This window comes from Chelonia mydas, chromosome 1 (genome assembly GCF_015237465.2).
Source record: "Chelonia mydas isolate rCheMyd1 chromosome 1, rCheMyd1.pri.v2, whole genome shotgun sequence".
NCBI lineage: Eukaryota > Metazoa > Chordata > Testudines > Cheloniidae > Chelonia > Chelonia mydas.
Window position 1 is genome coordinate 123,657,823 of NC_057849.1, and position 24,760 is coordinate 123,682,582.

At 41.8% G+C, this 24,760-nt stretch overlaps 2 protein-coding genes across 7 annotated transcripts in view; both read right to left on the reverse strand.

Annotated features, from left to right (window-relative positions):
- DHRSX (dehydrogenase/reductase X-linked) overlaps nucleotides 1-9,422 on the reverse strand; it is a 226,647-nt gene extending 217,225 nt beyond the window's left edge. For 4 of the 6 annotated variants that reach the window (XM_043537755.1, XM_037899658.2, XM_037899650.2 and 1 more), the window contains exon 1: nucleotides 9,296-9,422. In XM_043537755.1, the coding sequence (XP_043393690.1) occupies nucleotides 9,296-9,407 (112 nt within the window). In that variant the 5' untranslated portion in view covers nucleotides 9,408-9,422. The remainder of the gene's footprint in view (nucleotides 1-9,295) is intronic. The other 2 variants (XM_043537757.1, XM_043537754.1) reach the window with 1 other exon arrangement.
- Nucleotides 1-9,432, reverse strand: part of ZBED1 (zinc finger BED-type containing 1) — a 60,691-nt gene extending 51,259 nt beyond the window's left edge. Inside the window, exon 1 of the mRNA XM_037899637.2 lies at nucleotides 9,296-9,432. The gene's annotated coding sequence lies outside the window, so the exon portion shown is untranslated. The remainder of the gene's footprint in view (nucleotides 1-9,295) is intronic.
- Nucleotides 9,433-24,760: the final 15,328 nt, after the last annotated feature.

Below are 24,760 nucleotides of genomic sequence, written 5' to 3' on the forward strand. Positions count from 1 at the left end.
ATTAGACATTTGTTATAGTAGCTCCCTATCCTAAAATTATACTTAAGGTTGAGTCAACATCCCTTTGCACAAGAATTAGTGAACTCTGCTGTTAACATTTATTTCAGCAGAAATTTGATACACAAGGAACAAATGTTTGTTTGTTCTGAAACAAATTTTGTTAAGTTGGTTTGACTTTGTTAGAGATTAATTTTTTAAGTTGTACATTACAACTATGGAACTGATACTGCTCTGCTGAAATCAAAGGACATTTTCCAGCTGGATTCATAAAGTAGGATCAGAGCCCTCATGCAGAGCAACAATATACATTTGAGGACTTTCCTGCCTGCCTCTTTGTGGAATTAATGTTCAGAGCTCTTGGCTCCTGGAATATCAGCACCTTATAACTGCAGGAAGAGAGGCAGGCAGGGGAACTTTTATCAACATAATAAGCATTAAAATATGTCAGTTTGAACATTCTTTTTAGCTGTTCAGAAGAATAAACATAAGAGTTTTCTGTGCGCTCTGGAAAATTATACCTACAGATTTGCATGGGGCGAAATATTTTTGCCAGAAAAGTATAATAAAGTCACCAGTCTCCCTGCAAGCAACTACCTGCCAGAGCTCATTTCTCTGCACCAGTGCACCACTACACATGGCTGAGACTGCTGCATGTGTAGATGTTGCTTTGTCTACCTCTACCGTGGCTGCAACCTAGCCAGACGATTGCCAACGGACCCTCAAACAGCTCCATTCTTGAAATGCTCAGTAAGCGCTTAACAAGGATCAGTAAGGAGAGAGGAAAGGAGCCACCGGGGAACAGTGGTGAAGGCACATACAAAAATTGGAGAGGACCAGAGTTGAGAATACGTTCATGATGCATTCTATTGAGAATGGGACATCAACAAATCAATAAGTTGGGGAAAGAAGACATGTCTCAATCATTCCCTGTCAGTGGCAGCACCATGCCAGGAAACAGAAAAGGAAAGCCCTGGGTGAATAAGACAAGCTAGTAGGCTTTTCGTGACATTGTTGCAGACCTGCGGGAATATTTGTGTGTGTGTGTATCTTTTCAGTGAAGTTGCTCCTGTGGTCTTACTCTATGGAGTAAGGGACTTTTGTTCCTTTTAACTATTTAGTTATTTTTTAATATTTTGGGGTTTTTTAATAAAATATTAAGATAAGGTTATTGAAGGTTAAAGATGAGGGGGGGTTGCAGATTTTTTGGTTTGGCTGATTTCTTTAAATATTTACATCTGAAGATTCTGCATCAGGAAGTAAAACTATTCTGTTTTTAAAAAGGTGCTCTGAATACTGGTATGTCCTTTGCTATGACTAATTTCAGTGCTTGAGTCATCAATATGAATTATTGACCCAACATGGTTACGCTGTATCATTCCAAAGATCAATATTAAGAGAGATGTGGGATAGCTCAGTGGTTTGAGCATTGGCCTGCTAAACCCAGGATTGTGAGTTCAATCCTTGAGGGGGCCATTTAGGGATCTGGGGCAAAAATTGGGGATTGGTCCTGCTTTGAGCAGGGGGTTGGACTAGATGACCTCCTGAGTTCCCTTCCAACCCTGATATTCTATGATTAACAACGCCATGTTATGCATTCTCATCGTATCACAATATAACTTAGAAGGAGAGGTATATACAGTATAATGTTACAGATGATGGTTTTAATAGCTTCATATTATGCACTTGCATGATGTACCATATCAGAATTTGCTATTATTATTGCTTTCAGATGCCTCTATTTCAAGCCATGTCACAGTGTTTCTGGGACACATACAGACTCAACGAATTTCATTTTATCCCAGAGTATCCCTTACTGTAACACAGAGGTTCCTGGAAGCAAAGAGGACAGTAGAGTAATAAAACAGGTGGTGTGCCTTTAATATTAAAAATTAAGGAGGGAAATTCTACAACATACAGATTCTGTTATATAACAACAAAACGCAAGTTAATTCACAGTGAATGAATGTCCCAGACTCACTCCACCCGATTTTATGACCGTAAGATCTTTTCTATCATTTTTATACAGATTCGACATTTAACTAGAGTGGTACACTGTCGCATCGCCACAGTTAAGGATACATCAGCATACCACCACCTTAATTACAACACTGAACCACACACCGTCACAGTAACCCTAACATAGAGTGCAGCTCTTCACTGCCTTTCCTAAACTGTTGTGCAGCACGCCTGGTGCTACTGAAAAGGCTCCTATATATTACTCCAAGAATGGGACTCCTGATGAGAGTCTGAGCACCTTTAATTCTATTTGATTTCAACTGGAGTTGATGGCACTCAGCACCTGTGTGGTTTGTAAAGCACTTTGGGGTCTTATCTGATATATGATAGTACTGTATTATAGGGGGAGGTGACAGCAACCCCTGTATTTAAGTTACCTAATATTCCATTATAAAAATATTTGTGACTTTAAAAAAAATTGAAGCTCTAATACATCCATTGTTTGTTGAAAATCTTTGAAATTCCACAAGGAGAAAGCACCCAGGCTACAAAGATGACTTTTTCTTTTGCTCATGAAATTTCATTCGTATTTAAATGAGCTGTAAACTGTTAAAAACTGCCACTTCCCTTCTCTTGTTTGTGTAGCTCAAGAAAATTTTGACAGCATGCCAAAATAATAACTGAACATCAACATTCTAAAGAGCTGGGCTTACACCACTACTAGAGAAGCACTCTACATTGGCCTGAAAGCTGAGAGTAGCTGTAGCAATGGAAAGGAGGAGGAGAAGAGAGTTAGGACTCACTGAGCTCCCTTACACAGCACATGGCCTCAGCATCTCATCCCCACTGCAAAGGGTACCAGCAGGGCTGGAGCTCTCCCAATTCCTGGGAAAGAAGGACGAGAACCAGGCTGGGTTCCTTCCAACCACCGCCTGGACCTAGCCTGTGGGGCCCACCCTTCAGTACAGTAGAAGCTCAGAGTTACGAACTGACCAGACAACCACACATGTCATTTGGAACCAGAAGTACACAATCAGACAGCAGCAGACACAAAAAAAATACAAAAACAAACAAACAAAACAAAAAATACAGTACAGTACTGGATTAAATGTAAACTACTAAAAAAAATAAGGGGACGTTTAAAAAAAGATTTGAGAAGGTAAGGAAACTGTTTCTGTGCTTGTTTCATTTAAATTCAGATAGTTAAACGCAGCATTTTTCTTCTGCATAGTAAAGTTTCAAATTTCTATTAAACCAATGTTCACTTGTAAACTTTTGAAAGAACAACAACAACATTTTGTGCAAAGTTAGGAACAACCTCCATTCCAGAGATGTTTATAACTCTGAGGTTCTACTGTAGTCTCCTGCTGCAAGCTAAGCACATAGATAGTCCTATTGCTCCAGTGGCTGGAAGTTAAGGGTTTAAACCTTGGTGATCATACAAGATAGGAAGGGTTGCTACAACTGTATATAAAATAATTTGTTTTACCTTTTCTCTTTAAAAAAAAAAAAAAACTAAGAAATTTTATACAAAATCTACATTAAAAAGTTACTTAGGTTGCAAAGAGAAGCACCTGAAAGATATGAAATACCAGATTTAGTATCAACCATATTACCAGAATTCTACCTTGTTGTCCATGTACAATGTAAAACAGTCTCAAATACAGCCCACCCCTTTCCCCCGCCTCCACCCCACAGACTTCTGCCTTATTCAGTGCATAGGCAACAATACATTCGGCATTTCCTAACTTTTCAGTGCATAACTTTGCAATCTAAATTGCTCTCTTTTAAAGGTAGTCTTTTTCAGGATATAATTTAATATCTTACATGTACAATATATATAGTTCCTTTCATCTTGATGGATCCCAGATATTATTCCTCTCATATATATGAATCGCTTCACCAGAAATGGCTCACAAACTGTCTCTGGACGGAAACAATTCTAACAACTTGGAAACATAATTTTTTAAGACCGGAAGTAAAGCATCCTTAATCTATTATAATACTTTCTCCATATGAAATAAAATATATTAATACTTGAATCATAACTGAGGGGACCCAAGATCTCTATTATTAACAGTTTTGAAAATTATAATGAAAGCCAGAAGAAAATAATTTCATTTAGATTAATTAGCGAGAGGAAATTTAAAGTCTATCTGAGGTTAAAAGGTGTTTTTAAAAACATGAATGAGTAATATTAGTACTCAGTTCTAAGTCACTTTCTGCATCTCTCAAGTACCAAATATAAACATTAAGAAGACTTTTCCAAAAGTACAAAACATGCAGCATTGAGTATGTCTGAAGCCAAATTTCAATGAAATGATTTATGCAATAGAAGAGCAAATGCAGCATGAGAAAAAACAAAAAATTCTTGACAATACTTCAACATGATCATAGAAATTCCTACTCTGTGAAACAATTAATGTCAGAGATAGCATGATTTTAAAAAGATAAAAAAAAACAATGAAATGACTTTCAATGGGCTGAAACCACATTTCCGGTATTAACTTCCTGGTGTCACAATTAGCTAGCTCATCTTTTGTAAATTCACTGATTAGATTTTTGTTTTTAAAACTTGCTTTTGAGGCAAGGTCACACCTTAGATTAAGATATCAGTTCGAGCATTAAGCATACAGTAGTATCTATTTGAATTATTAGTTATCTTTGTATACACAGCACTAACAGATTATATATTACCATACTGATCTTTAATTATACTATTTTACACAATTAGTATTGAAAAATGTTTAAATAATAATTTATATAATTCCTCTTCCTCCTTTATTTTCCAGCACTGCACTTAATTGTGAAGTCTACATTAAATTCACAGGTTTCAGAGTAGCAGCCGTATTACTCTGTATCCGCAAAAAGAATAGGAGTACTTGTGGCACCTTAGAGACTAACAAATTTATTAGAGCATAAGGTTTCGTGGGCTACAGCCCACTTCACTGGATGCATAGAATGGAACATATAGGGGTGGGTGGGTGTGTGTGTTCTTACTATATGTTCCATTCTATGCATCCGATGAAGTGGGCCCACGAAAGCTTATGCTCTAATACATTTGTTAGTCTCTAAGGTGCCACAAGTTCTCCTGTTCTTTTTATTAAATTCTGCATTCAGATTCCTCCTTCTGTGTTTCAGGTTCCAAGTCTGAAGCAAACTTCCTGATATTCCTACCCTGGAATGCTGTGAAATTTGCACCTTCATGTTATATATTTACACTTTCGTGTTTTCAGTTCACAAATCAAGACAATTACTACAATATATTTTGCTCCCAGAGCTGCCTCATTTGTACAGTTCAAACTGTCCTTTCCATACACACCATCCTAAACAAAACCTTTAAAATTAGACATTTATTAGCAGGATGTAGTAGGAGTCAGTATTTAGAAAGACAAGTTTTGAACTGCAAACAGCATACAACCTTGATTAATTCAGGAAACGAAAACTAATTTAATTTAGTTTAGTTTAGACTGCAGCTCCTGAATATGTCTGTGAAATAGTATAACAAACTTTTTTTAAAAGAATGCAGCTTCTGAAGATATAAGGGCTGCAGCTACACTAGTACACTTCAGACCCTTAATTCAACACAGGGCAGATCTATCACTGGATGCCAGATGGCTTTCTATAATATAGCTTCCACCATGGAGCTGCACCTATGCTGAATTATGGCTATGTGGCTTGCCAGTGTAGATGAGGTCAAGTAGGTTTGAGGTCCAAATTCCAGAACATGGAGACTTGAGGAGCTAAACTGCAACTCTTTGGCTCTCCCCTATTCCCCCCCAATGTTTTTTTAAATGTCTCTCATGATGAGGCAATTGATACTTGATTTATGCACCTTTTATTCCAGTAATCATAGCTTTTTGAGAATTGAGGATTACAAGGGTTAGAAAAAGCTTTCAACTTCTGTATTTTAAAATATTTTTTAGTCCACTAACTTCTTGATACAACTGTTGCTTCTTTATTCCAATAAAAGTAGCAGATTACTGATCCAAGATTAACTATGTCCATTCTTTGAAATTTTACCTAAACTAGTCTAACATCCATATCAAAATACCACTGTTGACAAGTTGGTTTGTTTTTTAATCACACTGTTTCAAATATGTTCTTGATATTTTTTGATTTGTTAATTATATTTAAGATTACAATAAAATAAAATGTTTGGGTCAAACTTTGTCATAATATTTCTGTTCAGTTCTAAATTTTGAAAGCGTTACACACCCTAGGCATACTACACAACTTTACCCTGCCAAGAAAAACTAATGCTAGAAGAATGCTCAGCTGACATAAAACTGTAGGCACACATCTCCTTTTTTTCTTTTCTTTTTGGCATGTTATATGTTTTTGAGAATGAGAAAGCAAAACTCAAATCTGCATTAGAATTATTAGTATGGAAGTAACATTACCCAATGAACCCATGTGTGGAAATCTGTACTATCCAGTCTTTGCATTAATTTTACAATTAATTTATTTTCCCTCCTCTCTAGTACCTCAACTATACAATAAATTGATTTGGGCCTCATATTTTAGATAATCTCACTGAACTGCATACCTACACCTGCATTTTTGTTATTCTTGTTAAAACCACCATTACCTCCGTAAGAGCCACATTTGAAGCTAGTCAGAAAAAATAAACAGAACCAAACTAATGAGCTGCGGTGATGCTGTCACTCATTACATGGTTTTCAGGCCTTCCCAAGTTGCAGGGAGTTGTTAGAAGCACCAACAAATTAAAAAGGGGTTTTAAAAATCAGTTTCCTTTTAAATTTAAGATTCCTATTGTGCTGATGTCTGGCCTGAAGAGATTCCCAGATTAATCGGTTCTGGAAACCTCAAGCTTCCTTCATAGATACCTAATGTGGGGAAACAGAACATCATTAAGTTTTCTGTTGATCATAAAAATAATTTAAAAACGTAACACACAACTGTCAGAAAAGGAACTAAACTAAAAGCTCCATAGAGCAAACTGAATGCCATTGAATTGTCTCCTTAAATACTGGCAATTAATGACAACATATATTCAGCATACAGAATGTGTACACCAACACTCCCACCAATGGCTGGGGGAGAAGAGAAGACTAGCAGTCTGTGAGAGTTGAATTCAGTGAAGTTCACCACCGTCAAGTACTGGAGGAGTGATTTTAGAGAGGATGTAACCAAGTGGCCAGGAATTTGGAGGAATAAAGCCCAGTGTCCAACTTTAGCAGAGATGGAGGAATTTACTTGTGTGGTAGAATTCAAAAGCAGGCAAGGAGAACAGGGAGAGTTCTAGCCTAGTATCTAGGTGAAGGACCAGGACAGAGGAAGGTAGCCAGGCAAAGAAGCAGGTTCTTGCTCAGTAGGTAGGTACAGCAGAACAAGCTAGGGAGATTGGCGATTTTCTATAGGTTTATCACCACAGTATCTGAGCACATCACAAACACTGATCAATCCTCAAAACCCATGTGAGGCAGGGACCTGAGGCACAAACAGATCAAAAATCAAGCCTGAAACTGGGACAATGCGGGGAACTGAACTCTCATCTCCTGAGTCTGTCCAGCAACTTAACCAAAATGCCACTCGGGTCCAGCAGCAGAGAAGTATATGCAAGGGTGTGTGCAGGGGCATAACGCAGGGGCCTGGGGCAAGTGCTGTAACAGGGAGGGGAAGACTATGGGTCTAGCACAGAGCTGGGCAAACTATGGCCAGCGGGACCCTCCTGCCCGACCCCTGAGCTCCTGGCCCGGGAGGCTAATCCCCAGCCCCTCCCTGCTGTTCCCCCTCCCCTCCAGCCTCAGTGCCCCGCTCTGGGCGGCCAGGCAGCGCAGTTGCAGAGCTGCAGCCTGACAGTGCTCTGGGCGGTGCAGCTGTACTGTCGCCAGCCACTGGTGCTCCGGGCAGCACAATAAGGGGGAACTGGATAGAGGGCAGGGGAGTTCAGGGGTGTGTACAGGGGTCAGAGTGCGGCAAACAGGGGGGTTGAATAGGGCAGGGATCCCGGGGGAGCAGTCAGGAATGAGAGGGGGGCTTGGATGGGGCAGCAGGGGGCAGTCAGGGGTGGGAGGTCCGGTGGTGGTCGGGACAGGGAGCAAGGGGTGGTGGATGGGGCAGGAGTCCCGGGGGGGCCGTCAGGGAACGGGGGGGTTGGATGGGGCAGGAGTCCCAGGGGAGTGGTCAGGAGACGAGAAGTAGGGGATGGGGGTTTGGATAGGAGGCGAGGGCCGGGCCATGCCTGGCTGTTTGAGGAGACACAACTTCCCTTTACTGGCCCTCCATACAATTTTGGAAACCCAATGTAGTCCTCAGACCAAAAAGGAGTCCCAGGGGGGCCGTCAGGGGACAGGGAAAATGGGGGTTGGATGGGGCAGGGTCCCGGGGGGTGGGGGGGCAGTCAGGAATGAGGGGGGGTTGGATGGGGCGGCGGGGGGTCAGTCAGGGGTGGGAGGTCCGGGGGTGGTCAGGGGACAGGGAGCAAGGGGTGGTGGATGGGGCAGGAGTCCCAGGGGGCCGCCAGGGAACGGGGGGGGGGGGGGGGGTTGGATGGGGCAGGAGTCCCAGGGGAGTGGTCAGGAGACGAGAAGCGGGGGTGAGGGGCGTTGGCTAGGGGGCGGGGGCCGGATCACGCCTGGCTGTTTGGGGAACCAGCCCTCCATACAATATTGGAAACCCGATGCGGCCCTCAGGCCAAAAAGTTTGCCCGCCCCTGGTCTGGCACGGGAACGGGTGCAGTTAAAGCAGCAAGGGGGCGTGTGCAGGTGCCTCCCCTGTAACTGGGTATGGCAGCAGCCGCCTAGGAAAGGGGAACGGGCCGGCTCAAGCCCACGAGCCGCCGGCAAGGCCAGCAGGGGAAAGGGCCCAGCGGCCAGGAGCGGACCCAGCCCAGCAGCCAGGGGCGCGCGGAGGGCGCCAGCGCAGCGGGCCGAGGGGAGGCTGGAGCGCGCAGCTCCGTGGCCCGGCGCAGCAGCGGCGTGTGCAGCGCACGGGGGAGGCGCGCCAGGGCCAGGCCCTGTGGTACCGCAGCCCTGGCAGGGAGGGGAGCCCCCCGTGCGGCCGGAGGGCAGGCTACGCCCAGCCTCTGCGCCCACGCAGCAGGCGAAGCCCGGGGGCGCTGCCGCCCCTCGCTGTGCGCAGGGGCCAAGGTCACGGCACACGCCCCAGCCCCCGCGGGGACAGTGGGGCCCGGGTGGGGAAGGAAGGGAAGGCTGCAAAGGGAGAGCGGCCGCCGGCCTCCTGCTCTCCCCCGGCCCCGTTAGGAGAGCGGGCGCGGTGCCCGTGGCCCCGGCGGACCCCAGGCGGGCTGCGCCCGGTGCCGCTGCGCGGCTCCGCACGGGGCAGCAGCGGGCGCGGGGCGCGATGCTCTCACCTGGCGCGGGGGCCCCGCCGGGGCGGAGGCGGCGCAGCAGCTGGTGCAGGGCGACGGCGAGGCCGATGCAATAGAGCCGCAGCGCGGGCAGCGCCCGAGACAATAGCGACATGGCTGCCTCCCGCCCCTCGGCGCGGGGACGAGGCCCCGGCGCGCCTCTGTGTGTGTGTGTCTGCTCCGGGGCTGGGCGGACGCGGCGCTGCTGCAGAGCCCACACCCAGCGGAAGGGAAAGCGCCGCCGCTGTCACAGGCTGCACGGCCCGGACGCTCTGCCGCTCGCTTCTGGGCATGTGCGCGGCCACCCCGCGTCAGGGCGGGGGAAGGGGAGAGCCGCCCCTCGGCCCCGTGCCTCCAGTGGCGCCCTGGGCGCCGAGCGGGCGGTGGCGGGGCGGGATTGTGTCGGGGAGGCGATGCCGCCCGAGTTGGGGAGAGATGCAGCCAGGGCTGCGCTAGCTGCCAGGGAGGCGGGAGGTGCAGGGGCCAGCTGGCCGGGGCCCGGTTGTTTTTGAATTTGCCGAGGAGTCAGGCTGGAGTACTGAGCAGCCGGAAAGTAATGGGGCCCTGTGGGTGCCTCCTGAAAGGGAGCTCTGAGCCTGGGCCCCCAGCCATGAAAATGAGGCCAGAGCCGGCTGCCCTTACATTATAAACTGTGCGCAGGCTGGAAAGCAGACATACATTTTTAACAGCAAGGGTAATAAACCCTGGGATCAAAATTAAGAAGGGTTGTGGTGGAGTCTCCATCACAGGCAATTTTTAAACCAAGATTGGATTAAAAAAACCCAGCATGCTCTAGGAATTATTTTGGGAAAGTTCCAAGGGATGTGGTACACAGGGTGTCAGACCAGGTGATCACAGTGGTCCCTTCTGCCCTTGGATGTAGGATAATACAGAATTTAGCTGTTATGTGACCCAGTGAAACTGAACAATGCTGCCCGTTACCTTATCCGCACCTCCCCCCTCTGCCCCTTCCTTTCTGCCTCTATTTGTAACCCTGTGTTCCATCATGACATAATGTTGGTGTTTATGATCTTATACATCATACTCATGAAAACAAGATTGTCAAGGACTTCCAGGATCCTCTAGTCCAAGGGCTCTCAGGACAAATTTTTTGATGGCTCAGAGTGTGGCCACCAACTCTTGCTGAAAGAAAAGGAGTACTAGTGGAAACTTAGAGACTAACCAATTTATTTGAGTATAAGCTTTCGTGAGCTACAGCTCATTTCATCGGATGCAGTCAGTGGAAAAAACCAGTGAGGAGATTTATATACACACAGAACATGAAAAAATGGGTGTTATCATACACACTGTAAGGAGAGTGATCACTTAAGATGAGCTATTACCAGCAGGAGAGCCGGGGCGGGGGGAGGGGGGGAAGATTATCACTTTTGTAGTGATAATCAAGGTGGGCCATTTCCAGCAGTTAACAGGAATGTCCGAGGAGCAGTGGGGGGTGGGGGTGGAGAAATAAACATGGGGAAATAGTTTTACTTTGTGTAATCACGCAGAGAGACTGAAGTGTTCTCCGACTGGTTTATGAATGTTATAATTCTTGACATCTGATTTGTGTCCATTTGTTCTTTTACGTAGAGACTGTCCAGTTTGACCAATGTACATGGCAGACGGGCACTGCTGGCACATGATAGCGTATATCACATTGGTAGGTGAACGAGCCTCTGATAGTGTGGCTGATGTGATTAGGCCCTATGATGGTGTCCCCTGAATAGATATGTGGACACAGTTGGCAACGGGCTTTGTTGCAAGGATAGGTTCCTGGGTTAGTGGTTCTGTTGTGTGGTGTGTGGTTGCTGGTGAGTATTTGCTTCAGGTTGGGGGGCTGTCTTTAGGCAAGGACTGGCCTGTCTCCCAAGATTTGTGAGAGTGATGGGTTGTCCTTCAGGATAGGTTGTAGATCCTTGATGATGCGCTGGAGAGGTTTTAGTTGGGGGCTGAAGGTGATGGCTACTGGCGTTCTGTTATTTTCTTTGTTGGGCCTGTCCTGTAGTAGGTGACTTCTGGGTACTCTTCTGACTCTGTCAATTTGTTTTTTCACTTCAGCAGGTGGGTATTGTAGTTTTAAGAATGCTTGATAGAGATCTTGTAGGTGTTTGTCTCTGTCTGAGGGGTTGGAGCAAATGCAGTTGTATCGTAGAGCTTGGCTGTAGACGATGGATCGTGTGGTGTGGTCTGGGTGAAACCTGGAGGCATGTAGGTAGGAATAGCGGCCAGTAGGTTTCCGGTATAGGGTGGTGTTTATGTGTTGCTGGTGGCTGTTCTCACACTTTTCCCTAAATATTTAATTAGCTTTAGGAAAAACAAATAAATATGCAGCAATACATGTCCAAATCACTGTAATCTATTTATTGTTAGCTAATAAGTCTGTTGTGAAAAGTGATATTAACAAACATGAAAGTATCGCTTTTCACAGCAGACTTACTCAGCCCTGCCAAGCCTGGGGACAAATTAAGCCCTGAATGGGGGGGTGGGAGGAGGCAGCAGGGGCAGTGGCAGTTGGTGGGTGGGGGGCTGAAGCCTGAAGCCCTGTGGCCAGAGCCTGGGGCCTGCCTCCACACAGCCAGAGCTGGAGCCCAAAGCCCCTCAGCCAGAGCCTGCCACTCCACCGCCCCAGAGATGAGACCCAAAGCCTGAGCCCCCTGCGAAAATGAGGAACTCACTGGCTGCCTGCTCCTCCAGTGTTGTGCCCCAAGTGTCTCCAGAGCGGGACAGAGCCCAACTCCTGCTGGGGTCCCAGCCATCAACACCAAGGCAGTGCATCCAGGAACGACAGGCAGGGGGAGGAGCCACTATTTAACTACCCATCCCAGCCCAGGAGGCTGTAGGCGCAAGAAAAGCCCCAGGTGGTCACATGCGGCCACAGTGGCCGGCATTTGAGAAACACTGACCTAGTCCATCTAAAACGATTTTAGCAGCTGCTCTTTGAAGGGATTAGAGAGCTCAGGGGACCAGAGTCAGGGAGTCCAGAGATGGGGAGGTTACAGTAATCAAGACAGAAAATGAAGAGTGTCTGGACAAGAGGTCCTGCTGTGTGGACAGAAATAAGAGGCCCATTGTAGAAGTGCTTTGGAGGAAGAAGTGGCAAGAACTGAATGTAGTCTGGCTTTGTAGGATAAGAGGCCCATTGTAGAAGTGCTTTGGAGGAAGGTACAGGGAGGTGTCAAACATGATTTTCGCATTACAGGTCTCAATTACAGAGAGCATAGCAGTGTTGTCAGCAGTGACAGAGTAAAGAAAGTAGAGAATATTTGGGAGGAAAGAACAGGAGTTAAGTTTTTCCCATTTTGTAGAGAGACTGACTCTACGTAAAAGAATAAATGGACACAGATCAGAGGTCAAGAATTGTAACATTCAAAAACCAGTCGGAGAACACTTCAATCTCTTTGGTCACTTGACTACAGACCTAAAAGTGGCAATTCTTCAACAAAAAAACTTCAAAAACAGACTCCAACAAGAGACTGCTGAATTGGAATTAATTTGCAAACTGGATACAATTAACTTAGCTTGAATAAAGACTGGGAGTGGACAGGTCATTACACAAAGTAAAACTATTTCCCCGTGTTTATTCCCCCTCCTACTGTTCTTGTAAAGTGCTAGAAATGGCCCACCTTGATTATCACTACAAAAGGTTCTCCCCACCCCTGCTCTCCTGCTGGTAGTAGCTCATCTTACCTGATCACTCTTGTTACAATGTGTATGGTAACACCCATTGTTTCATGTTCTTTGTGTATATAAATCTCCCCACTGTATTTTCCACTGCATGCATGTGATGAAGTGAGCTGTAGCCCACGAAAGCTTATGCTCAAATAAATTTGTTAGTCGCTAAGGTGCCACAAGTACTCCTTTTCTTTTTGCGGATACAGACTAACACAGCTGCTACTCTGAAATCAGCAACAAGAGTTCTCTGTATCTGAAATAGGAGCTTTTTTTGAGTCAATACAGTGATGCCATCTGTTTTTTTTTAATACAGTGTCCATCACTGTGGAATCTACTGTAAATATCTACCTGGTAGAATGAATGTCCATAGCCTATGCTAAGATAAACCAACATCTTCATGTCAAATCTGCCGCGCACTAAGGGTTTACCAAGTTATCTCACTAGTTTCCAACTTTGAGACACAAGTCAGTGGCTTTGGCCCAATAAAACAACCACTGGTCATTTCAGGCAAAATTTGTGTCATCTTGGACACCAGACACCCCTGAATTATCTTTCTTACCGGGAAGCCCAAGTACTCACATAAATACGTTAATTTAGTTTTCCTTCTAATTTGAGTACCATATAGCTTTGAATCACTACCCATAAGTTTCTGCCACAACAGATGACTAAATTTCATTGCAGTCATGTGCCCAGAATTCTCAATATGATGACATTTCATAGAAGCAAACTACAGGTTGTCCTCAGTTTTCAATTTTAAATCTCCAATTAATTTTTTTATATGATCATCACTTGAGACAGAATGACAAGGCCTATGTTCCTATGCTTCTAAGTTCCAAAAAGCAGGTAATCAGAAGTCTTAAATTAATCATAAATAATAATTAGGGCTGTCAAGCAATTAAAAAATTAATTGCAATTAATCATGCAATAAAAAAATTAATCATGATTATTCGCACTGATAATAGAATACCATTTATTTAAATAGTTTTGGATGTTTTCTACATTTTCAGATATACTGATTTCAATTACAATACAGAATACAAAATGTACAGTTCTCACTTTGTATTTATTTCTGATTACAAATATTTGCACTGTAAAAAACAAAAGAAACAGTATTTTTCAGTGTACCTAATACAAGTACTGTAGTGCAAGCTCTTTATCCTGAAAGTTGAATCTACAAATGTAGAATTATGTACAACAAATAACTATTCAAAAATAAACAATGTAAAACTTTAGAGCATACAAGTCCACTTAGTCCTATTTCTTGTTCAGCCAATTGTTCAAACAAGTTTGTTTACATTTGCAGGAGATAATGTTGCCCGCTTCTTGTTCACAATGTCACCTGAAAGTGAGAACAGGCATTCGCATGGCACTTTTATGGCCGGCATCACAAGATATTTATGTGTCAGATGCACTAAAGATTCATATGTCCCTTCATGCTTCAACCATCACTCCAGAGGCCATGCGTCCATGCTGATGACAGTTTCTGCTCAATAACAATCCAAAGCAGTGCAGACCGATGCCTATTCATTTTCATCCTCTGAGTCAGATGCCACCAACAGAAGATTCATTTTATTTCTTCATGGTTCGAGTTCTGTAGTTTCCACATTGGAGGGTTGCTCTTTTCAGACTTCGGAAAGCATGCTCCACAACTCGTCCCTCTCAAATTTTAAAGGCACTTCAGATTCTTAAACCTTGGGTCAACTGCTGTAGCTATCTTTAGAAATCTCACATTGGTAACTTCTTTGTGTTTTGTCAGATCTGCAGCAAAAGTGTTCTTAAAACGAACACTGAGTCATCATCCAAGACTACTATATGAAATATGTGGCAGAATGCAGGTAAAACACAGCCAGAGACATACAGTTCTCCCCCGAGTTCAGTCACAAATTTATTTAACACATTTTTTTAACGAGCGTCATCAGCATGGAAGCATGTCCTCTGGAATGGTGGGCAAAGCATGAAGGGGCATACGAATGTTTAGCATATCTGGCATGTAAATACCTTGAAATGCCAGCTACAAAAGTCTCGTGAACACCTGTTCTCACTTTCTGGTGACGTAAATAAGAAGTGGGCAGCATTATCTCCCATAAATGTAAACAAACTTGTTTGTCTTAGTGATTGGCTGAACAAGAAGTAGGACTGAGTGGATTTGTAGGCTCTAAAGTTTTGCATTGTTTTGTTTTTGTGTGTAGTTATGTAACAAAAAAAATTGACATTTGTAAGTTGCACTTTCAGGATAAAGAGATTGCACTACAGTACTTGTATGAGGTGAATTGAAAAATACTATTTCTTTTGTTTATCATTTTTACAGTGCAAATATTTGTAATAAAAAATAATTATATAAAGTGAGCAGTGTACACTTTGTATTCTGTGTTGTAATAGAAATCAATATATTTGAAAATGTAGAAAAACATCCAAAAATATTTTACAAATTTCAATTGGTATTCTATTGTTTAATAGTGCAATTAAAACTGCATTTAATCACAATTATTTTTTTAATCACAGTTAATTCGTGTGATTAATCAACAGCCCTAATAATAATCATTAGCATTTTTATCCACAGATCTCAAATTGCTTTAGAAATATAGGTGTCATTCATTCCCAGTTTACATAACACGTAATTATGACATGAGGAACTAAGATGGCAATAATTTCAATAGAGGTAGACTTTAACAGTATATTTAACTAAGAAGTCTTTTAATATTTTTTTCTTTTTTTCTTTTAAGAAAGAGCTCTTGGAGTCATCATGGATAGCTCTCTGAAAACATCTGCTTAATATGCAGTGGCAGTCAAAAAAACTATCAAAATGTTAGGAACCATTAGGAAAGTGATAGATAATAAGACAAAATATCATAATGCCATTATATAAATCCATGTTACACCAACACCTTAAATACTGCATTCAGTTCTGGTCTACCCATCTCAAAAAAAGATATCTTGAAATCAGAAAAAAGTACAGAGAAGGGCAACAAAAATGGTTAGGGATATGGAACAGCTTCCATATGAGAGGAGATTAAGAAGACTGAGATTGTTCAGTTTAGAAAAGAGACAACTAAGGGCTTGTGTACACTTATAGGGCTGCAGCGGTGCAGCTGCAGTACTTAGTGAAGATGCTGCTTACTCCCTTTGTGTAGGTACTCCATCTCCCAAAGACGTGGTAGCTATGACAACAGGATAAGCCCTCATGTCAACATAGCATTGTCTACATCGAGAGTTAGGTCAATATAACTGCATCGCTCAGGGGTGACATAGTTATACCAACATAAGTTTGTAGTGTGGACCAGGGCTAAGGAGGGATATGATAGAGGTCTATAAAATCACGAATCATATGGAGAAAGTGAATAAGGAAATATCATGTACCCTTTCACATAACACAAGAAACAAGGGTTACAATGGAATTAATAGGCAGCAATGGAATTAAAACAAACATAAGAAAATACTTCTTCACACAACACACAGTTAACCTGTGGAACTCTTTGCCACAGGATGTTGTAAAGGCCAAAAGTTTAACTGGGTTCAAAAAAGAATTAGATAAGTTCACAGAGGTTAGGTCCATCTGACTGCCAGAAGCTGGGATTGGACAATAGGGGATGGATCACTCAAAATGTTGGGGATTATAGATCAGCATGCTTTTCACCTGGAAATTGTCTGAAATGATCATTTAAAACAGAATAATGAAATATGAAAGGGATTAACAACTTGAACTGAGCAAATAATAGATTTTTTGGTTCGTGGCTGAACAAAAAAATCCACAAAAAATTTTATTTCAAGTTGACCCAAAACAGATTTTTTAATGTTTTTTCTGCCAATATGAAAAAGTGGAAAAAAATATTTGTATTTATTTATTAAATGTATTTATTTATTTTTCATTTTGTTTCGTTTCGTTTTCAGGTGTCTTTTATCCTTTTTGTTTGTTTCTTTCTTTAAATAAATCTAACTAAACTTCCAGATGAAATGTCATTTTGAAATGAAAGGTCAAAATATTTTGTTTGGAAAATGTTCAAACAAAACACACAGGGCTTTTTTGGAAAAAAAAATCATTTTTTCCATTCAAACTTATTTGCAGAATTCATAAATAGTTTTGGTTGACTGGAAACCACATTTTTCAGTGAGTAAACTATTTGTCCAAAAAATTTTGAACAGCTGTACTAACCAATACCATTTCAGCAAAGGAAAATCATGACTCATTAATCTCTTAGAATTCTTTGAATGTGTCAGAAAAGCAGTGGATAAAGGAGAACCAGTCAACATAATTTATTTATACTTCTCTGAGGCCTTTGATGAGGTCCCGCACAAGGCACTACTGAAGAAGCTAAGTAGTCATGCATGACAGGCAAAATATTCTCATGGATCAAAAACTCGCTAGGAGACGGGGTTAAATGGTCAATTTTCATCATGGCTAAAAGTTAACAGTGGGATGGATACTTCTAGGTTTTGTACTAAGTCCTCTATTGTTAATATACTAATGCCTGAAAAGCCAGGTGACTAGTGAGATAGCAAAATTTGCATATGACAAAGTTATTTAGATTAATATAAGTAATGTATGCCCTGTACAGTGGAAGACTGAGGAACTTCAGAGAGACCTAAACAAGCTAGGTGAATAGGAAACATGGTGGCAAATGAAATTCCATGTTGATTAACTCAAAGTCATGCACTTTGGAGGGAAAAATTTAAACTATTCATATACCTTACAGAGTTCTATATTAACTATATAAAGTCAGTGACACTGTAGACAGCACAGTGAAGATTTCTGCCAATTATGTGCAGCTGTGGTCATAAAAGCTCACATATGGAATGTGATGGTGAATAATACAAAGAATATTACAATGCCTTTATATAAATCAGTGAGGTACCCTCATCAGTAATACATTCACCCCTTATGCCAAAGGATACTGCGGGATTAGAACAGGTTCAGAGAAAAGCCAAGAGGATTATCAAGGGCTTGGAAGAACTCTCATATTAAGAGAGATTGAAAAGAAGAGACCAATAAGACTGAGGGTACCAAATAAAAATATGTAAATGTAATGACTGATCAAGGGAAGGTAGATTTCCTCTCTCATAATAATATAAGAACAAGCAGACATTTAAAAGTTAGGAAGTTCCAAACCAATACAAGGAAATACTTTTTCACACAATGTGTAATTAGATGTGGAACTCACTGCCAATGGAAGTTGTTGAGGCCAAGAATATAACAAGATTTAAAAGGGAGGGTTGGATTTTTTTTTGAATATCAAGAATATCCACTTTTATCAATATTAACAATAGCAAAAATATTTGTAAGAGATATTAAATCTCATGCTTCAGAGTTTAAGCTAACCAATAACTATTAGAGATCAGAATGAGATCTAATGTGGGTTGATATGGGAAAAATTCCCCAGACTCCTTCAGACTCCAATTTGTGTTCCTAGCTTCCATTTCAAATAAGCAGGAGTCACTTCACCAATTGAAAACTTATCATTGGATGTTGTAGATCACATAACTAGAGCTGAGAGTAAAATGAGGTATGGCCACGAAGCATTCCTGGGCTGAGCATGCCCAGTAGAATGTAGGTTACTAAATGAGGTATGTCTAAGAAGCAGATTAGATCTGGAGCATAGGCAGTAAAGTCGGATGAGGAAATCATGGCTCTGAGGTAAAAACAATGGCAGTGAGCATGTGGAGAATGAGGTAATGCTTCAAATGAGCATGCGCGATACAAAGGTAGAGAGAGATCAAACAGCTCCACGCTGGACTGGTTTGAGGCTGTTTTTTCTGGTAGTTATGATCCTGTGTGGTAAACTGGAAGAAGGTATGCTGAGCATGCTGGAGAGCATGCTCAATAGAGGTCTGATAGTATAAAAAGCAGACAGTCAGCATATAGTTTTCAGTTAGGAGCCAGCAAGAACTGCATGTGATAGAGGGAGTTCCAAGAGGACAGAAGAAGCGTATAGCTGCTGAAGAGATCTGACCAAGCTGATAGCTGAAGAAGCAATGGTAACAGCAGCGGCAGACCTGAAGAACCAGCAACGGCAGTGGCAGTGACTAAGTGGCAGCAACAGGGGGAGTCCTCTCACTGAGGCAAAGTCAACGGCCAGAGTAAGCAAGCCTGCCAGTTATTATTTAATTATAATATTAATATAGGATACTGCAGTATAGCATTAGTATGTGTATCTGTGTGATGTGTAAGTGTGTTAATGTTAATTGTAATTTACTTATGTGAAACTTAAAGTACAATTTAAGAACTCCTGTCAGCCATCTGTTACAGACTGGCCATCTGTGACAGAGTGCTCACTCTTAAAATCATTTAAACTGTATGCTAGTGCGGTTTGAATGCTCTTTAACTTGCAATAAGGGATTTGTGCCTGATTCATGTTTTTAGATGATGTTGTATTAGGAATTATTAGTTACATTAATAAAAAGATACTTTGTTTTTGGGAAAAATACTGTCTGTGTCAATCATTTTATCGGAAGGTTATATCTGTGTCCTTCAAGTGTTTCCTTAACTACCCTGGAGACCCATGCTTCAGGAAAGACAGATTAAGGGGGCAATAGGCAGGTTATTTTAGGGGGCCCCCAAAAGCCTATTTTTGGGGATAACAGGGTGACAGATTATCCCCCAACTCCCTACTGGAGGGTTCTTACACCTCCCTCTGAAGCACATGGTACTGGTCACTTGAGAGACAGGATACTAGACAAGATAGATCTTGGGTCTGATCCAGACTAGCAATTCCTATGTTCCATGCTCTGATCTACAGCAGCACACACATATTTAAATAAATTTTTAAAATTCATCAGAGTTTCCCCTCACTACATAACTTAGTTAAAACTGAAACAATAAATGAGCTTGACCAATTCTTAGCCTGTTTTGTGGGTCAGCACCTTGGTATGACTTGTACTTGTAATCAGAGAGTCATACTCAAGTATTTCCAAGTCAAGTATATTTCATGTGGGTATTTTGGTATTTTTCACACCACAGTAGGATGTTACAGAGAAAAGTCATGTCCACTTGGATGTTAAATTGAAGGAGGTCAGGGGAAGTGAAATCTGTACACTTTAGAGCCTAGTTAAACTTTTTTTTTCCACTCGTGGAAGTAACAATACAGTAATAGAGAGACAAGGTGGGTGAAGCAGTATCTTTGCAAACTTCTGTTGATGAAAGAGACAAGCTTTTGACTTACACAGAGCTCTTCTTGGTCTGGGAAAGGTACTCAAGAGTGTCACAGCTAAATAAAAGGTGGAATGGATTGTTTAGCATAAGTAGTTAACACATAGTCTAAGGGACCCTCCCAGGGGAAGTAGGCCATTAACACCGCTGCAGGAATAAAACAAAAAAGGGGGATTAGTGCGTTACAGATTGTTGTAATAAAACATAAATCCAGTGTTTATATTAAGGCCATGATTTTTAGTGTCTAGCAAAGTTATGAATTTAAGCTTCCAGACTCATCTTTTGAAAGTGTTGTACAGGTTTCCTTTGAGGATGAGGACTGAGAGCTCAGATAGGGAGTGATCGTTTTGTGGAAAGTGTTCATCTGCAGGTAATATGGTGTTTTTGTCTTTTATCATTTTCCTGTGACAGTTCATTTGAGAGCATAGTGATCATCTAGTTTCACCCCCATAGTTGTTATTGGAGCATTCAATGCACTGGATGAAGTACACCACCTGTCGTGATAGACATGGGTAAGACCCCTGAATCTTGAAAGGTGTGTTGGGTGTCATAAATATAAAGGGAAGGGTAAACACCTTTAAATCCCTCCTGGCCAGAGGAAAAACCCTTTCACCTGTAAAGGGTTAAGAAGCTAAGACAACCTCGCTGGCACCTGACCAAAATGACCAATGAGAAGACAAGATACTTTCAAAGCTGGAGGGGGGGAAACAAAGGGTTCTCTGTGTCTGTGTTGTCTTTTGCCGGGACCAGAGCAGGAAGGCAGGTCAGAACTCCTGTAAAGGGCTTATAAGCAATCTAGTTAGATATGCGTTAGATTCTGTTTTGTTTAAATGGCTGATAAAATAAGTTGTGCTGAAAGGAATGTAGATTCCTGTTTTTGTGTCTTTTGTAACTTAAGGTTTTGCCTAGAGGGATTCTCTGTGCTTTGAATCTGATTACCCTGTAAGGTATTGACCATCCTGATTTTACAGAGGTGATTCTTTTACTTTTTCTTTAATTAAAATTCTTCTTTTAAGAACCTGATTGCTTTTTCATTGTTCTTAAGATCCAAGGGTTTGGGTCTGTGGTCACCTATGCAAATTGGTGAGGATTTTTATCAAGCCTTCCCCAGGAAAGGGGGTGTATGGTTTGGAAGGATTTTGAGGGGAAAGACGTTGCCAAGTGGGCTCTTTCCCTGTTATTTTTCTTAGACGCTTGGTGGTGGCAGCAATAAGGTCCAGGGACAACAGGTAAAATAGTTTGTATCTTGGGGAAGTTTTAACCTAAGCTGGTAAGAATAGGCTTAGGGGGGTTTTCATGCAGGTCCCCACATCTGTACCCTAGAGTTCAGAGTGGGGAAGGAACCTTGACAGGTGTGTTGGGCAGGCCGTGTTGATCACTGTAGCAGTGGCAATATGTCTTTGTGTTTTGCATCTGTCGGTCTAGCAGGGTCTGGTGCTGCTTTGATCTGGTGTGTCCTGGCCTGTGGGGAGCTTGCTTCTGATAATGAGCTTGGTGAGACTGGGGGTTATTTGAAGGCCAGAAGAAGCGATTCAGGAAAGATTTATTTCAGGAGGGGGTCCCCATTAAGTATGGGTTGTAATTGTTTAATGATACCCCATATGGGTTCCAGTGTGGGATTGTAGGTGACAACTCGAAAGCTTGACTCTTTCACCAACAGAAGTTGCTCCAATAAAAGATATTATCTCTCCTACCCTGTCTTTCTAATATCCTGGGACCAACACAGCAAATACTGCAAAATACAGTAATCGAGCATACAAGAAAAACAGGAGATCAGCATATTTAGAGGAGCAGTGAGAGTATGACACAAACCCTATTAAACTCTTCCATAATGAGCCTCAAAAATAGAGAATGAATGAGCAGCATAAAAGGAATTTAACAGTTATTCCCACCCTAATTTCCATATACTGTAGAGTTTCAAAATTTTAACTAATCTGGACAGCACTATGCTGTCAATGTGTACATTTGTTTTGACCCTGTTCTTTTTTCATTAAAATGAGTTAGGTTGTGCTATAGTCACTTACCATTTCGGTTCTAGATAAATCTGCTTTGAAGTGTACTCAGGGGATGGAGAAAGCATCTTCTGGTTTGGGTTTGTGGGATAAAGTGCTCTGCAGTGGTAAAGAAGCTTATCTAGTAAAAAAAAAACCTTTTTCCAAAATAGCAAACAGTGAATCATTGTAGGATTGCTCATTTGCAAATCTCTAGACAAAATGGCCTACTTTTAAAAAAATGGAACTTTACTTAGAGTTATTGATTAATGTGGACTAAGGCCTTTTTCAATATGAAAAATACTTGTTATAAAACAGACTGGACTTTTAATATTGAAAGCTTTTTAGTCATATGCGCTGCTTGTGCTTAGTTTGTATAATATTTTTAATATGACAGGTCAATGCTTAAAAAAAATACACAGCAACACTAAAAACTATGACAGGTTTCAGAGTAGTGTAATTAACTTTGCTACCTGCTATTCAGCTGCTTGAGGGTTAGCATCATCAAATTAAAAGTCACTAAGTTTAACCGCTTGATATTGATGTACATCCCTCTGAAACCAAGGAAATGGTAGAGTATCTTTTACTTGCCATTTTCTGCCTAGACCAGTTGGGCCTGGGCCTGGGCCTGTCAGTTGCTGTACGCTGCCTCTTAGATGCTGAGGGACCTCCATTCCCAGTGCAGCCCATGGGAACTGAAGGTATTAAGAACAGATCAGGTTCACTGCCCTATTATATATTATATGGGCTTGTAGCTTGAGATTTAAAACAAACAATGATCTTTCATTCTACAATATCTAAACATAGTGGGATACGATAATGAAATTGGATCAGAATTAAACTTTTGTCTTTTAATTGCTTTTGTAATTAAATAAACATAAGCAGTAATACAGGTGTAATACTTAATTGCCAATTTCATCACTGCACCTTTGAAAAAAATAAAGACAAATATCACATACTTTAACTTTGATTCATAGAATCATAGAATATCAGGGTTGGAAGGGACCTCAGGAGGTCATCTAGTCCAACCCCCTGCTCAAAGCAGGACCAATCCCCAATTTTTGCCCCAGATCCCTAAATGGCCCCCTCAAGGATTGAACTCACAATCCTGAGTTTAGCAGGCCAATGCTCAAACCACTCAGAAGTCTTTAAGGATCTTAGAGAATCATGTTCTAGCAACAGTCCTGGTTTACTACCACTTTTCTCCAGTGTTTGCAGCCATTCTCTTTGAGTCTATCCAGTGAACTGAATATTCTTCAATTATTTGTACTGTAGATATTTGAAAGGTCAAATTATATTCTCTGAACACTTCTTGGTTCCTCACAGTCAAGTGTCAGAGGGAAGACATTCAAGGTCTGAGTCTTGCTGAAGCTTCTTTGCTGTTGATTTTAAGACTCTTTGGCACTGTGATCACATTATGATTTCTCTTTATACTGACAGAAGTAGCATGACAAATGAAAAGACCAGTGTTCAGAGAGACCTACTTCTCCCTGAGGCCAGGAAACAAGCTACAGATTCTCAGATTTCTTTCCTTACCACTATCATGTCATGTGATTTTTGGCTGGCCAGCATCCTCTCTCCTCTTGGTTGCCCATGGGGTTTTACAGTTAAATTTTTTAATCCAGGCATTCTTATTCTATTCATTCATCCCTCAGTCTTATGTTTTTGCACAGTTGTTTTACATTTAGTTTATTGATGGAAAAATATAGAAGGCCCCAATTCCAAATCACTAGCTATGTAATCCAGAACACAACCAAGTTATATAACAGGGCAATAATTCATTTATTAAAGTAATGGGACCTCAAGTTAAGACTTAACTCAAAATTCAATGTATAGATAATCTTCTTAGAGAACTGGCAGTCAGATACGATCAGGAGAATGGGGAATCAACTGATTGTATTCAGATGGAGAGAAACAGGGATTAGGGGAGTCTGAAGGAAAGGAAGATGAGATTGGCAGGAATGGAGAAAAAGCTGACTTTCCTGGTGAGAAGAGAAGTGACAATGAAGAAACAATCACAAACTTTAAAAAGGCTTCTAAATATTTTGGAACTTGTTTGAAATGAGCCACCAAATTTTAGAAGGCCTGTCCATCTCTGTATCCACATACTTTGCACCAGCTACTATGAGATACTACAGTAAACAATGAACTGGTGTCTGGGATAAATCTGGAACCAAGCCTGGAGGCACTAAAATACACAGTGATTGTACTGGAAAGATGCTGCAAAGACCCTTGGGGTAAGTTTGTTGTCTGTAGTGTGTGTGTTTGTGTTTGTGCTGTGCTTGTTGCTTGACTGAAATATACCATGTGGTCTGTTTGTTTGGGAGACCGTGTGCTGAGGCTAGCGGCCTGCTAGACAAGGCTGAGAGCTTCTTCACAAGGCTGTGATCCCTAAGCCCTTTAGAAGCCATCAACCCTTAACCAGGGGGTGGGGCTACTCAGGAAGACCAGGGTTTTCAAAAGCCGGCTCCTAAGCGACCAGAGCAACTAGTGAACAGGAGCAGCTAGTCGGAGTTTTGTGAAGGAGTTGTGAGGGAAAGTATAAGAGGGGACTAGATACACTTAACATTCTTTAAATGTAAAGCCAAAAACACCCCCTGATAAAAACAACAACAACAAAGGAACCAGCTTCAGGAGTAAAAAGAGAATGCAGGCAGAAGTCCA